Genomic DNA, 16,668 nt, shown 5'->3' on the forward strand with positions numbered 1-16,668 from the left:
ATTTTGTTCCAAAGGTTGTTGCTCCCATATTTTGTACCACAAATAGACATTGATACCTTCTTTAGATACACCATTTTGTATTTCGTTGTCCACTGGTAGAGTTGTCTCTAGTGTTCATGTAGCTAGGTCAAAAACCAACAACATTTTGACTCAAGATTTTTATTTGACAACTAGATTCATTTACACAACAATATACGTTGTGCAAGAAATTATGGGAGACTCCTCATGCAATCACGTTTTCATTTTGATTATGTAGTTCTGTCTTGCCTTGAGTATTGCCTACTTCACACCAGATTAACACATTCAGTTTGCAATGTGAAATGACTTGATAACCTGTTTCCAATCAATGTGAAACGTATTTAGAAACTAAAATTGTACCCCAAGCTAGATTTCAGTTGTAAGTGAAAGTAAGAACAACATTTTTAACATGTTACAATAAAATGAATTATTGTGTAATTCCAACAAGTTTTAATGAACATGTTACATGTCCAGTAGGGTTAGTCTTTCCTGCCCTTCAAGTACATGAGGCAGTGTGATAGACCAGGTAGGCATCTCTGTTCTACATGTTTATAGGTATAAACATACCTGACATTAGCATTGTTATGAATGTTATTTTAATAAGAGCAGGTGTCAACCATAGACATAAAATGCCAATCTAGTTGAGAATGGTTTCAACATAGATACAAGCCACTCTCCTCTGGGTGTGATCAGCTGAAACGTAACAGCTCTTTGACTAACAGGTACGTACAATTCACAACCTGACACTCATAGAAACTGACATTGAAATGTCATACAGGGTTACACGGTTAATATGTTCTATTTTTTTACCATGTCAAGGGTAACAGATGAAATTCAATCTGTTCTATCAGTCCAAACATATAATGAAAGGTGTGATATCTGTTACCATGGCAGTGTAATGGCTGTGTCAGAATGGGAAGGGTGACCCCACTCTGGCGGACATTTTAGTATGAATGAAATGCTAATCATTTAGTGGGTTAACATTCCCACTGACACTCACTTGATATCGTTCCCCGGGCTTGCCTCGCTTGCTTTGCCTTTGTCCCTCCCTATATCTAAAGTATAGGACATCTATATCACCCCCTCACCTTCTCTCTCTCTCTCTCCCTCTCGCTCTCAGTGGGTTCCACATCACTGGGAACACTATTAGATCCAACCTAACTGTGACCCTCTTTAACGGCCACACATTGTAAATATAAATCTATTTTATTTCCCAGCAGAAATGACTTAAGGTCCCACGAAGCAATTACCCAGCAGACAGTGCGTCTGTCGTCTATGCTGCTGGCCAATGGAGCTTTTAGATTGTTGATGTATAGAGTGGTAAGCCTCATGTAGCCATCTGAATTAATGGAGTGGAAAACTAATTATTGCACAGAGGTAATAATAATTATGATAGATTGCCTAAGTCCAACTATTATCAACATAGAGACAACTGTGTGTGTGTGTGTGTGTGTGTGTGTGTGTGTGTGTGTGTGTGTGTGTGTGTGTGTGTGTGAGAGAGAGCGAGAGAGAGAGAGAGAGAGAGAGAGAGAGAGAGAGAGAGAGAAAGAAAGAGATGAAATAAGGAGAGAGGGAGAGATATATAGAGAGAGAGAGAGAGAGAGAGAGAGAGAAAGAGAGAGAGAGAGAGAGAGAGAGAGAGAGAGAGAGGAAAATAAGAAAGTAGAGAGGGGGAGAGAGAGAGAGAGAGAGAGAGAGAGAGAGATGAAAATAAAAAGGAGAGAGAGAGAGAGAGAGAGAGAGAGAGAGAGAGAGATGAAAATAAGAAAAGAGAGGTCGAGAGAGGGGGGAAATAGAAAAAGAGTGAGTGATAATAACATGAGTACAGTATGTGTGTGGCTCAGTGTGGATAATGAATTGAAAGAAAGGCAGGCAGCAGATTATAGCCCTGCACAGCTCCAGGTCAGTTCTGTGTCAATTACCTCTGTGTCATTACTGGAACAGCCGTTCTGTGCCTGGGCATAATTTAAGAACAAGGCCCGGTGTAAAAAGTCCATCAGTGGAGATGAAGAGATATGAAAGGGTTTGTGATTATAGTGTGTGGGAGGAATGCGATTGATAACTAGCCCTTCTCTGGGGTGTAGGTCCCGTGTGGCTCAGTTGCTAGAGCATGGTGCTTGCAGCATCAGGGTTGTGGGTTTAAATCCCATGGGGGACCGGTCTGGATGAAAATGTTTGCTCTCACTACTATTCTAGATAAGAGTGTCTGCTAAAATACAACATACTGTCTATTTGTTTGAGGTGTGTTTATTGTTTTTGTTTATCTTATTGCGAGGTCGCTTGTGAGCAAGGCTTTCATTGTATTTGTGTACATATGAGAAATACATTGAAACTTCAACCTTGAGGGAACCTCGGGCCAGTTTACTCAATCAAACAGGTGAAAGCTGTGAATTTAAAGGTGAATGAAGAATAGGTTTACACGTTAATAATGAAGACTTTTCCAGAACTTTGTCTTGTTATTGTTATCTGGACATAGGTACCCACTAAACATAAATTATTGAAATGAATTGGTTACATTTACCCACATACACGCCTTGACAACATGAACATAGGAACATGCAATGTGCATAGAAATTACCACACGCAAAGACATATCTCTGGATATGCCAAGAAATAATGGGCTAGGTGAGTGGCTTTGAGTGAGGGGAATAGCTCAAATAGCTCAAAGCATGTTTACAACTATCATTTAGATCTCCTGGATGGTCAGTCCTTGCATCCATAGCTCAGTCTATTTGAGAGTGCTTACATGTCTCCAGCCTCGTCCCTCAGCTGTTTACCAACACAGTGGCGGGGTGGGACTTTGTTGTTTGAATTGCCCCCCCTGCAAGTTATTGAGTTGTTGATGTTTATCTTTAAATTGAAGTGCAGTATGATGACCTGCAACTCTTAGTCTCTGCTCTTCTCAATTGGTTCATTACAAATGTAAAATATCAAATATTCAGTAGACGCCGCAGCAATGCTCTCCCTCATCAGATGTTCTGGTACATACTGTACAGTGCTTATCATAGCAGTATAACAAGTATTTAATTCCCTCAAAAGGAATTATATTATTTGATTAAGAAGTCAGAGTTAATGTAATTACTTTGTAGTTAAATATTAATTTCATCTTTGGAGGCACGGTGCGTTATGTTTGTGTCTCAGGCCATTATCTCTAATGAGATCTGACAATCTCATTTGTAATCTACAGCAGACCCCTCTGGAAGTTTAGGATTCGTCAGGGGTGTCTGCGTGTGTGTGTGTGTGTGTGTGTGTGTGTGTGTGTGTGTGTGTGTGTGTGTCTGTCTGTGGGCCTTGGTCAAAATGTGTGCACTATATAGGAAGTAGGGTGGAATTTGGGACAACTCTTAACCCCTGCACCTCCCCCTCGGATTTGCTGACACTCCAAAATTAAACATACTATAGGCAAACCCAGAGTATATAGATAGTGCAACAATATAATCTAGACGTATAATCTAGGCATGTATTAACATATCAAAGTCACACTTTGTTTCAGAGTAGTTGTAGTACACTTAGTGTACAGAACACCATCCTCATATTGAGTCGCCCCACAACACAACAGGTGCACCTGGCACCTACAAACATACCCCATTCAAAGGCACTTAAATATTTTGTCTTTCCCATTCACCCCACCGAATGGCACACGTACACAAGGGATCATAGCTTTCACCTGGATTCACCTGGTCAGTCTATGTCATGGAAAGAGCAGGTGTTTATAATGTTTTGTACACTCAGTTTATAACTGTGGCACTTTAGCTAGCAAGTTTTTTTTCATTGGATTAGCAAAAACAGAGCACAAATAGGTAGGATGTGGGAAACTGGACTCTGTGGGTACCACAACCGGAAAATCTGGTCGGGACAGATGTTCGTGGGAATAAACGGGGAGTGTCTAAATCAAATCAAATCAAATCAAATTTTATTTGTCACATACACATGGTTAGCAGATGTTAATGCGAGTGTAGCGAAATGCTTGTGCTTCTAGTTCCAACAATGCAGTAATAACAAGTAATCTAACTAACAATTCCAAAACTACTGTCTTGTACACAGTGTAAGGGGATAAAGAATATGTACATAAGGATATATGAATGAGTGATGGTACAGAGCAGCATAGGCAAGATACAGTAGATGGTATCGAGTACAGTATGTACAAATGAGATGAGTATGTAAACAAAGTGGCATAGTATAAAGTGGCTAGTGATACATGTATTACATAAGGATACCGTCGATGATATAGAGTACAGTATATACGTATGCATATGAGATGAATAATGTAGGGTAAGTAACATTTATATAAGGTAGCATTGTTTAAAGTGGCTAGTGATATATTTACATAATTTCCCATCAATTCCCATTATTAAAGTGGCTGGAGTTGAGTCAGTGTCAGTGTGTTGGCAGCAGCCACTCAGTGTTAGTGGTGGCTGTTTAACAGTCTGATGGCCTTGAGATAGAAGCTGTTTTTCAGTCTCTCGGTCCCAGCTTTGATGCACCTGTACTGACCTCGCCTTCTGGATGATAGCGGGGTGAACAGGCAGTGGCTCGGGTGGTTGATGTCCTTGATGATCTTTATGGCCTTCCTGTGACATCGGGTGGTGTAGGTGTCCTGGAGGGCAGGTAGTTTGCCCCCGGTGATGCGTTGTGCGGACCTCACTACCCTCTGGAGAGCCTTACGGTTGAGGGCGGTGCAGTTGCCATACCAGGCGGTGATACAGCCCGCCAGGATGCTCTCGATTGTGCATCTGTAGAAGTTTGTGAGTGCTTTTGGTGACAAGCCGAATTTCTTCAGCCTCCTGAGGTTGAAGAGGCGCTGCTGCGCCTTCTTCACGATGCTGTCTGTGTGAGTGGACCAATTCAGTTTGTCTGTGATGTGTATGCCGAGGAACTTAAAACTTGCTACCCTCTCCACTACTGTCTACAACTGGTCGGTGCGACTACAACTACCAGCAACATACACTGATAGCAAAACATCTCTTCTCTGTGCCAGAATCTGTTCTGCTGGTAGTGCTGCAGTTTCTGGACCACACATTGCCCCTTGTGGTATGGGTTCAAACCTCGCCTGCGTCTTCATGTCTATATTTTCTATTTTCCCCTCATTTGAATTCCATACGGTCACTTGTCCACTCAAGCTTAACATTGTTGTCATCTATCACCCAATAGGTGTCCTTGGAGAGTTCCTCAATGAGCTTGACACCTTGAAAAGCTAATTTCACGACGATGGCTCACCACTCATCGTACTGGGCGATATTAACATCCCAACGATTGATTTCAATTAATTTATTTTCTCCTTTGACCTCACCCTTTCCCAGTCACCTCCTACTCACAAGGCAGGCAATACGTTTGACCTCATCTTCACTAGAGGCTGTTAGCCTTCTAATCTCACTGCAACCCCCTATATATCTCTGATCTCCCCCAACCCTACCCACTCAGCCCCTAACCAGATGGTCATGCGCCGCCGCAATCTTCGCTCTCTCTCACCCTCTACTCTCTCCTCTTCTAACATGTCCTCTCTTCCGTCTGCTATCCTCTCTTTCTGCGTCCTTTGACTCTCACTGTCCTCTTTCCTCCCGGTCGGCCCGACCTTCCCCTCCTGCTTCGTTGCTGAGTTATTCACTGCTAACAGAACAGGGTTGCGGGCATATGAGCGGAAATGGAGGAAAACTAAACTTTCGGTGGACCTTCACTGTATATTCCTTCCACTCCTTCCTCTCTACTTTCTCTTCTGCTATATTTGTTGCTAAAGATGCTTTCTATCACTCTAAATTTCAAATTTCTGCTTCCAACCCTGGGAAACTATTCTCCACTTTATCCTCCATCCTTAATACTCCACACTCTTCCCTCTCCCTCCTCCCTCCTTGCAGATGACTTTGTCAACCACCAGGTGACGTGGAGAGGGTCTGTTTTTGCACCACGTATTCTCACTACTGGTGTCCCCCAGGGCTCGGTTCTAGGCCCTCTCCTCTTCTCTCTATACACCAAGTCACTCAGCTCTGTCATATCCTCACATGGTCTCTCCTATCATTCCTATGCAGATAACACTCAATTATTTTTCTCCTTCCCCCCTTCTGACACCCAGGTGGCGACACGCATCTCTGAAAGCCTGTCAGATATCTCTGCTTGGATGTCAGCCCACCACCTCAAGCTCAACCTCGACAAGACGGAGCTGATCTTCCTCCCAGGGAAGGCATGCCTGCTCAAAGACCTCTCCATCACGGTTGACAACTCCACAGTGTCGCCCTCCCAGAGTGCTAAGAAGCTTAACGAGAACCTGAACAACACCCTATCGTTCTCTGCAAACAATAAAGCAGTCACTCGCTCCTGCAGGTTCATGCTCTACACTGGTCGTAGAGTACGACCTTTCCTCACACAGGAAGTGGCACAAGTTATAATCCAGGCACTTGTCATCTCCCGTCTAGACTACTCTCTGTTGGCTGGGCTCCCCACTTCACCATCAATTCCCTGCAACTTATCCAGAATGCAGCAGAAGACGGTATACAGTCTTCCTATTTTCTCCCATGTCACCCCACTCCTCCACACACTCCACTGGATTCCAGTCAAAGATCTCATCATCTTCAAGACCCTGGTGCTTGCCTATGGAGCAGCAAGGGGAACTGCACCACCTTACCTTCAGGGTATGTTCAAACCATACATCACAACCCAAGCATTCCGTTCTGCCACCTCTGGTCGCTCCCAGTCAAAGTTCTTTCCTGTCCTGGCATCCCAATGGTGGAACAAGCATCTTAAATTGTAATTTGTATTTAATTTCACCTTTATTTAACCAGGGAGGCCAGTTGAGAACAAGTTCTCATTTACAACTGCAACCTGGCCAAGATAAAGCAAAGCAGTACGACAAAAACAACAACACAGTTACACATGGGATAAACAAACGTACAGTCAATAACACAATAGAAACATCTATGTACAGTGTGTGCACATTTTGAATGGGGCATGCCTATTTAAGATGGTGAGGAAAGTTTTTTTTTTAAACAACCTGGCATCCTCTACTGACGGGATGAGGTCTATATCCTTCCAGGATACCCGGGCCAGGTCAATTAGAAAGGCCTTGGTGAAGTGTTTTAGGGAGTGTTTGATAGTGATGAGGGGTGGTCGTTTGACCGCATACACATTACGGATGTAGGCAATGAGGCAGTGATCGCTGAGATCCTGGTTGAAGACAGCAGAGGTGTATTTTGAGGGCAAGTTGGTCAGGATGATATCTAAGAGGGTGCCCATGTTAACGGATTTAGGGTTGTACCTGGTAGGTTCCTTGATCATTTGTGTGACATTTAGGGCATCTAGCTTAGATTGTAGGACGGCCGGGGTGTTAAGCATGTCCCAGTTTAGGTCACCTAACAGTACAAACTCTGAAGATAGATCGGGGGCAATCAATTCACATATGCTGTCCAGGGCACAGCTGGGGGCTGAGTGGGGTCTTTAACAGGCGGCAACAGTGAGAGACTTGTTTCTGGAAAGGTAGATTGCAACACCGCCCCCTTTCGCAGTTCTATCTTGACAGAAATTGTTGTAGTTCTGTAAATTTCAGAATTTTTGGTGGCCTTCCTAAGTCAGGATTCAGACACAGCTAGTACACCAGGTTTGGCGGAGTGTGCTAAAGCAGTGAATAACACAAACTTATGGAGGAGGATTCTGATGTTAACTTGCATGAAACCAAGGCCTTTAAGGGTACAGAAGTCAACAAATGAGAGCGCCTGGGGAATAGGTGTAGTACTGGGGGCTACAGGGCCTGGATTCACCTCTACATCACCACTGGAACAGAGAGGGTTAGGATAAGGGTACGGCTAAAGGCTATAAGAACTGGTCGTCTAGTGCGTTCGGAACAGAGAATACAAGGAGCAGATTTCTGCGCGTGGTAGAATAGATTCAGGGCATAATGTACAGACAAGGGTATGGTAGGATGTGAGTACAGTGGAGGTAAACCTAGGCATTGAGGGATGATGAGAGAGGTTGAATTTCTGGAGGCACCAGTTAAGCCAGGTGAGGTCTCCGCATGTGTGGGGGGTGGGACAAAAGAGAGAATGCCAAGAGTGTGCAAAGCTGTCATCAAGGTAAAGGGTGGCTACTTTGAAGAATCTCAAATATAAAATATATTTTGATTTGTTTAACACTTTTTTGGTTAATACATGATTAAATATGTGTTATTTTATAGTTTTGATGTCTTCACTATTATTCAACAATGTAGAAAATAGTAAAATAAAACCTTGAATGAGTAGATGTGTCCAAACATTTGACTGGTACTGTATATGAGAAGAACTGGGAAAATACTATAGTTCTCTAGGTAACACATAATAATTAGATTTACACTTATTTACAATGACAGCCTACCGGGGCAACAGTGGGTTAACTGCCTTGTTCAGGCTGAGAATGATTGATTTTTACCTTATCAGCTCAGGGTTTTGATCCAGCAACCTTTCAGTGACTGGTCCAAAACTCTAACCACTAGGCTACCTGACACCCCAAACATCACAGTATTTCTACCAAACATACTTTGTATAGAACACTGTTCTAAAGGTTATTTAGCTATTTTGTGTCACTGTGGCAGCCAAATCTGCCTGCTTGCATGAAACACAGTGCTCCATCCTCGAGACAGCACGTAAGTCAGACCTACAGAGACAGCGCACCAGTCACTGGTATGGAATACATATCAGGAACTTCTTCATTCCTCCTCCTCAGACCTCACCTAGTCTCAAAACTCAAGTCTCACCCCTCCTCTTCAATCCTCACCCTTCAACCTATTTCGTAAGGCCACCACGCAAGGTCAGATAAACCCCCCCCACCGCAAAACTTCTAGCAATTCTACACATTTTGCCATTGGGCAGAGAAAAAAGTTGCAGATTTATAGCCAATCTCAGAGAAAATGTTTCTGTTTTATAAACATCAATCAGCACCCCGTGGAGAATAGTCAACAACAACAATAACAACAGGAACAGGAACAAGATTGTTTTAATAATAATAATAATAACATGGCTGTATGGCATTTAGTAGATGCTTTTTTCTAAAGCGAATTACAGTCATGCGTGCATAATTTTTTTGTATGGTGACCCCAGCGAGAATCTAACCCAAGATCATTTGATTAAGAATAACGTTGTGTTCTTTTACCTTACTGACACCCCTGCCCCTGTCCTCGCCATAGTTGGTCCCCAGGATCTCAAAGTAGATGTTGGGGTTGGTTCCGTTGTCTGTAAACTCCAGGAAGCCAGTCAAACCACTCACTCCAGACTGTAAGGCACAGCACAAACACAAACACAAAGAGGGTTTTTAGAAAATCCTGGTGAGATTAAAACTATTCCTCATGAGACTGAGACTGTACTAATATGGACACTGTACAATAGTGATTAGTAAGGTCAAAGAAACTACCAAAGAAGTATTCCCAGAAAAAGTCATAAAACATTGAAAATGACTTTAATAAAAGATCTCGTCACTCTGGACAATGTCTGCTATTTCATGGGCCCGTTGGAAAACGTGATAGATAATAAGACATCTTCAACCCTCCAGCCTAGACACTGTAAAGTGATTACCTGGTTTGATCCAGTTGTAGGATCTTAATTTGAGCCAGTTTGCTACAGCAGGAAAATAATCCTGGAGCAACAGGAAATGTGAATTATTATGTGGATTATACGTCATGGACATTTTTGTTGGGGTTGATACATTTTTCATGAGAACAAATCTAGTCTGAAATTTCTATGTGAAAATTACAAACTTCAGAAGTCTTTTTAAACCTCAAATACAATACAGTTTTAAAGTTTTAAAACGTTTTTAATTTCCTGAATTGCATTCTCCGGCAGTTCTCCTGTAACAGGGTGATCAAATGAATATCCTACACTTGTAAGTGTGGGGCTTTTTCAAGAGAAACACTCTCGCTTTGATATTTCCGTTGATGTGTACAGAGGCTATGCCTCGCTCCCCTCACACCCCTTTCATAATTCAGCCTGCATTACACCTGCACTGATGGTAGCCCTGTCTGCAAGGCTGCGTTCGAGAGCACAACAACGTGACCGCCCGCATTGGGAAACAGACGGTTTATTCATCTACATGCAGCCTGTTACATTAAAGTCATGATAATAATCGCCTGTTGTTCATTTACTCTTAATGTGTTCTTCTTTTGCTAAATGAGAGCAGGCTTAAACATAAAGAGTGCTCGGCAGCCACGAACAAAGCACCACACCATGAGTAGCCTTTCATCTCCCCAAAGCTCTCCAACATCACAAACGAGTGCAGAGAGCCCGTCCCCCTCTTTCCAAATTGTAGGTCTAATTAAAACAAAGACAATTGTTGTAAATGTATTGCACCAATACTGCGCTGACAGGATTAATTAGCTGTCCAATTAGGAGAGCTGAGCAGTATACGGGCAAGTTCACCCTAACGCATGCATTGAAAAGCCAATAAACAGCCCGTTCCGCTAATGAAGCCGTAGAACATTGGTCCAATGAGGAAACCCTGGGGAATGTAATATGGGCCCATTACGTGGCTGGTTTACAGTAAAATAACAAGGCATACGCCACATTAACATCACCACAGTTATTACAACAGCCGGCAGCAGGTGCAGGAGAGAACACCTCACACATACAACCAGTCTCAGGACTGGTTGGAGAGGGACTGAATTATTGGGACTCGACCTTTGTTGGCTCACCTTCCCTACGGCAGGGCCGGTGTCACTTTCACTGATTGTGTGTATGTATGTGTGTCTGTCTCTGTGTGTGTGTGTGTGTGTGCAGACACGTGTCGATAGGTACAGTACACTCCCCAGGAGCTACGGCCACAGGGATGGAGAAGGTGTTAACATCACGTCCTGTCCTGCACTAACACAGCAGCTCTGGAGAGCACGATGTCACCTCAACACGACAACAACGCCAACAACACCACCAGGGCTTTATTCAATGCCTAAGACAGTGTCCCTAACTTCATATCCATTTCAAAGGTCCCCACTGAGATAAAAGTGGGGGCAGATGAGATGACGTCCACCCTTGAAGGACTATCCCTTGTCTGTCATAATATCACTTGTTTTTCACATTCATACAGTGGTTTGCGAAAAAATTCACCCCCCTTGGCATTTTTCCTATTTTGTTGCCTTATAACTCAGAATTTAATTATTATTATTTTTTTTTGGGGGGGGGGGGGGGGGTTGTATCATTTGATTTACACAACATTCCTACCACTTTGAAGATGCAAAATATTTTTTTGTATGAAACAAACAAGAAAAAAAAGAAAACTTGAGCGTGCATAACTATCACCACCCCAAAGTCAATACTTTGTAGAGCCACCTTTTGCAGCAATTACAGCTGCAAGTCTCTTGGGGTATGTCTCTATAAGCTTGGCACATCTAGCCACTGGGATTTTTGCCATTTTTCAAGGCAAAACTGCTCCAGCTCCTTCAAGATGGTTGGGTTCCGCTGGTGTACAGCAATCTTTAAGTCATACCACAGATTCTCAATTGGATTGAGGTCTGGGCTTTGACTTGGCCATTCCAAGACATTTAAATGTTTCCCCTTAAACCACTCAAGTGTTGCTTGAGCAGCATGCTTAGGGTCATTCTCCTGCTGGAAGGGGAACCTCAGTCCCAGTCTAAAATCTAAGGAAGACTAAAACAGGTTTCCCTCAAGAATTTCCCTGTATTTAATGCCTTCAATCATTCCTTCAATTCTGACCAGTTTCCCAGTCCCTGCTGATGAAAAATATCCCCATAGCATGATGCTGCCACCACCACGCTTCACTGTGGGGATAGTGTTCTCGGGGTGATGACAGGTGTTGGGTTTGCGCCAGACATAACGTTTTCCTTGATGGACAAAAAGCTCAATTTTAGTCTCATCTGACCAGAGTACCTTCTTCTATATGTTTGGGGAGTCTCCCCTTTTGTCTCCCCTTTTGGGGAGTCTCCGCTTTTGTCTGGCCACTCTTCCATGAAGCCTAGCCCGTAAAGCCCAGTGTACGGCTTAAAGTGGTCCTATGGACAGATACTCCAATCTCTGCTGTGGAGCTTTGCAGCTCCTTTAGGGTTATCTTTGGTCTCTTTGTTGCCTCTCTGATTAATGCCCTCCTTGCCTGGTCCGTGAGTTTTGGTGGGCAGCCCTCTCTTGGCAGGTTTGTTGTGGTGCCATATTCTTTCTATTTTTTAATAATGGATTTAATAGTGCTCCGTGGAATGTTAAAAGTTTCAGATATTTTTTTATAACCCAACCCTGATCGGTACTTCTCCACAACTTTGTCCCTGACCTGTTTGGCGAGTTCCTTGGTCTTCATGGTGTCGCTTGCTTGGTGGTGCCCCTTGCTTAGTGGTGTTTCAGACGCTGGGGCCTTTCAGAACAGGTGTATATATACTGACATCATGTGACAGATCATGTGACACTTAGAGTGCACATAGGTGGACTTTATTTAACTAATAATGTGACTTCTGAAGGTAATTGGTTGCACCAGGTCTTATTTAGGGGCTTTATAGAAAAGTACATTTTTCCATTTCACTTCACCAATTTGGATGATTTTGTGTATGTCCATTACATGAAATCCAAATAAAAATCCATTTAAATTACAGGTTGTAATGAAACAAAATAGGAAAAATCACCAAGGGGGATGAATACATTCGCAAGGCACTGTAGTCTGCATCCCAAATAACATCCTATCTCCTATATAGCATACTACTGTCATGACTGTCCTGATCAGGTCAGGTTACAGGAGACCACAACCCTACAGATTATCTCTCAACCCCAAAAGAGGAGGAGAGATCTCGGGGTCTGAAGGTGTGGGGGTTTTATGACCCCTCACACCCATGGTAAATCTTAGGCCACAGACAACATTCCTTTGTCCTGTTACTATGGAGAACCAGCCTCAGAACATTAAACATGCAATAAAGGGACTGTGGGACAATGGTTTCCATCAGCCACAATGGTGGTCATGACGATAGACGGAATATGAAAATGTATGTCATTTTCGTTTTGTTATTAAAGGTGAATAGATGACGTTATTACGAAAACATTGTAACGTCAACAGTTTACCTAGTTTATGTTTGATGTTTATACATTGGATGTTGTATGGAAAATGTCCAAATCAAAGAGAATGTTTTGGTAAAGATGAAATGTGAAGTTGTCTAAAATTGGATTTGAGTCAAATCTAGACCTTGCTCTTAACTTGGTACGCCCAGAGAATTGCCCTAAAGGCGGTTACGCCCACTTCTGACACGAGGGTATAAAACCTGTGCGTGAAGAATGTACAGATAAGACTTTGTGACCCAAGCTGCAGCCGAGGTCTAAAAAAGTAAACGAACCCAAAAACGCAACACAAGTTTGAAGACAAATAAATATTTTTCTACCCAAGCTACGGATGAGTAGCTGTGTCTAAGCGGGTGAATTCAAGTCGAACCACCTAGCCTCCACTCCTCATCGAATCGGGGTATCTACACTGTTTCATTCCTACGCTGTGAGTTCTGAGCTACAGAGCTGTCTGTCCTCAGAAGAGCCCTTCCAGAGCAAGGGAGAGGGAACAGACTCCTAAGCCAAAAGGACACTGACATCGTGAGGACAACCAAAGAGTTGCGCCGGAGAAGTGCGTCATTGAGCAGCCTGAACTTTCCACGCGGAGAACCCACGGAGACCTTCCCCACGTATTTACATCATTATATTCTGACCCATAAGAGCGGCAGTTTGGGGCAAGGCTAGGGATAGAATAAGCATAGCTGACAAATTCACCCAAATGTATATTTCTCTCGTGTACTTTCTCTTTTTCTCTCTCTTTTAAATCCCCATTTTGGGTAACACGTGCCATAGTGTGTTGGCCCGTTATACTAAGTTCTAATAAATAGCCTAGAATGTGTTTTTGTGTATGTATATCTTTTATCATCATTTTAGCTTTCTAGTAAATAAATACTAAGATTGGTGTGGTACGAACTCATTGGTGAGACCCGGGTCCGTGCAGATTCCCAGATTATGCGACGTTCAGAACGAGACTGTAGAGGTAACTGGTTAATTAGCGGCTGTTGTAAAATCGTTATTCTGATATTCTTTGAGTTAATTTGGGAAATAGAAACTCAATAAAACAAATTTTCCCATGGTGCCCCAGGTTAATGAGTTAATAATTGCTTGATTCAGTTAATCACGCAATTAGAAACCTTTAATCATTCGATGAGCAACAGTCGTCACATTAACTAATACAACGTCACGACACTACTTTCAACCAAAACCATATGGGCCCTCATCACAAGTAGTGCACTATATAGTTCATAGGGTTCAATTTGGGACGCAAGCATTATCAAGGACCGGGACACCATGTGGGTGCAATTATTACCAGGTAGAACAGAAAACTAGCAGTACTCCGGACCTCCAGGCTCGGATTTGAATATCCTTGGTCTATAACCTGGTCTGGTAGTCAGGAGAAACTCCTGTCTTTAAGAATAACCCCCTATATGGACCAGTACCTTTTTGACATTGTCCAGCATAGGCCGTCCACCTTGCCAGGGCTTAGAGTTCTTGCGGATACAGGTGAGGCTGGCCATGCTGTGCCACTTCCTGTCCTCCAGCTTCCTGTGGAAAGTGTTGGCCAATAGCAGCACTGTGTCGTAGATGTAGCGGTTGGTGATCTGGGGAAAGAGGGCGGGAGGGAGGAAGTAGAGGGTGAGACAACAGAAGGGAAGCAGAAGGGGAGGGTGAGACAAAACATGAAAGTGGTAAAGAGGGAGAAAGGAAGAAAACAGACCAAAAAAGGAGGGAGAAGTTAACAGTGGAGCAAAAGAAAAAGGGGAAGATGGTCAACAGTAGTGCACTACATAAGGAATAGGGTGCCATTTGAGATGCAGTCAAAGTCTACTCTGCACCGTGCTGAAAGCTGCTCTGCACCGTGCTGAAAGCTGCTCTGCTCTGCACCCTGCTGAAAGCTGCTCTGCTCTGCACCCTGCTGAAAGCTGCTCTGCACCGTGCTGAAAGCTGCTCTGCTCTGCACCCTGCTGAAAGCTGTTCTGCTCTGCACCCTGCTGAAAGCTGCTCTGCTCTGCACCCTGCTGAAAGCTGCTCTGCACCCTGCTGAAAGCTGCTCTGCTCTGCACCCTGCTGAAAGCTGCTCTGCTCTGCACCGTGCTGAAAGCTGCTCTGCACCCTGCTGAAAGCTGCTCTGCACCCTGCTGAAAGCTGCTCTGCTCTGCACCCTGCTGAAAGCTGCTCTGCTCTGCACCCTGCTGAAAGCTGTTCTGCTCTGCACCCTGTTGAAAGCTGCTTTGCACCCTGCTGAATGCTGCTGAGACGGCTGGCAGTGAAACATGCAGTGATCATAAGGAGTAGGCTGGCATCATTTGAAAGAAAATTGATACGTGCACTCGTGTCATTTCATCAGTTCTTTGATCATTGGTAAAGAAGCAACACCTAACACCTGTGATTTGTAGCTACATCTCTGAAGTTCTCTCTGCAAACACTCACTCCAACTACTGTTTGCATTACACATCCAGGCTGCTCCCAGTTCCCGGTAAAGGAAGTGGCCCAGGAAGGATTAAAACAGCCTTATCTCTGTAGCTTTGTCTAGGTTCACCCTTTAAAAGCTTCACAACACAAATCACACCACGCGCATCTTTTTAACACTAGAACCGCTTGGCCTATCAGCATATAAGTACCCACTAGAGAACATTACCAAGCGTTCCCTTTAGCATATGCATCAGATGAGGGGTTGCGGTAAATGCGGAAGACACATTTCAGTTGAAGGCATTCAGTTGTACAACTGGCTAGGTATCCCCCTTTCCATTTCCCTTCCCATATCAACCCGCAAGGTGCGCAAACATACTTGTTAAATAAATGCTTGATAAATAGTGTGTAAACTATTGTAAAGGATTCATTGCATGCAGAAATAATTATGGGAATGTATCAATAAAAAATAAAACAAATAGTTATTTGTTTAAAGTCAAGCATATTTTTTTGTATAAATCTACAAAGTCCTAGACAAAACATAGGCCTATAGCCTATTTTAGTATCCCTTACAATAAAAACAATACATTGTATTCCATTTGATCAACTACATTTGTAGATTCGATTAGTAATAGAGTTATAGTAATGAATCAAGTCCAGTTACAGCGTCTTTTGACAAAGTAGAAACCAAATAGACCGCAATAATAATATATCCAGCCAGGTGTGCAGGTGAAATGATTTGCTGTATTCCTAAACAAAAGCACCAATGCATGAACAACTGTAAAGGATTAATGGCATAAAGAAATATTTTCATAACAAGATATAAAAACAGTTGACTGCATCTGATACTGTTTTGTGCCTTTAAACATGAATCAACCACGTCTTCTCTTTATGTTTGGGGTCCACATTCAGCACACAGATTCGGGGCTTTGTTAGAGCAAGTCCCACAAACAAACCGCTTGCAATGCACACTTTCTTCGTTTGCACCTGCCGACTTGACGTGTTGTCTTATTTTTCCCCGAGTGGGAGCTGTGGTGCATCGAGAAGAGGAAGGGCAGGACCTGTTTCCATGGCGGCCTGCTTGGCGGATCACGAACCTCACATGCCAGATCCAGTGGGATGCATTGTGCTGATGATGCAAACACTCTTATTTATTATACATCTGTACACTGTGAGTGTTGCTTTACCAATCTCCATCACTGATGTGGAGTACAGCTCCGCTGGTATATGTTGTTCTGCGCAGAGGGTGGCAGCTCCTGCCTTTCTTTGT

At 43.3% G+C, this 16,668-nt stretch overlaps 1 protein-coding gene across 2 annotated transcripts in view; it reads right to left on the minus strand.

The window, feature by feature from the left end:
* LOC110525094 (glutamate receptor ionotropic, delta-2-like) overlaps window positions 1-16,668 on the minus strand; it is a 653,889-nt gene that overhangs the window by 198,859 nt on the left and 438,362 nt on the right. For both annotated transcript variants that reach the window (XR_005052012.1, XM_036979367.1), the window contains exons 7-8: window positions 14,429-14,590; window positions 9,127-9,246 (exon numbers count right to left, since the gene is read on the minus strand). Coding sequence is in view for 1 of the 2 variants with exons in the window: in XM_036979367.1 (XP_036835262.1) it covers window positions 9,127-9,246; window positions 14,429-14,590 (282 nt within the window). In the remaining variant the exon portion in view is untranslated. The remainder of the gene's footprint in view (window positions 1-9,126; window positions 9,247-14,428; window positions 14,591-16,668) is intronic.

The sequence above is a fragment of the Oncorhynchus mykiss genome, chromosome 6 (assembly GCF_013265735.2).
Source record: "Oncorhynchus mykiss isolate Arlee chromosome 6, USDA_OmykA_1.1, whole genome shotgun sequence".
In the NCBI taxonomy this organism is placed as follows: domain Eukaryota; kingdom Metazoa; phylum Chordata; class Actinopteri; order Salmoniformes; family Salmonidae; genus Oncorhynchus; species Oncorhynchus mykiss.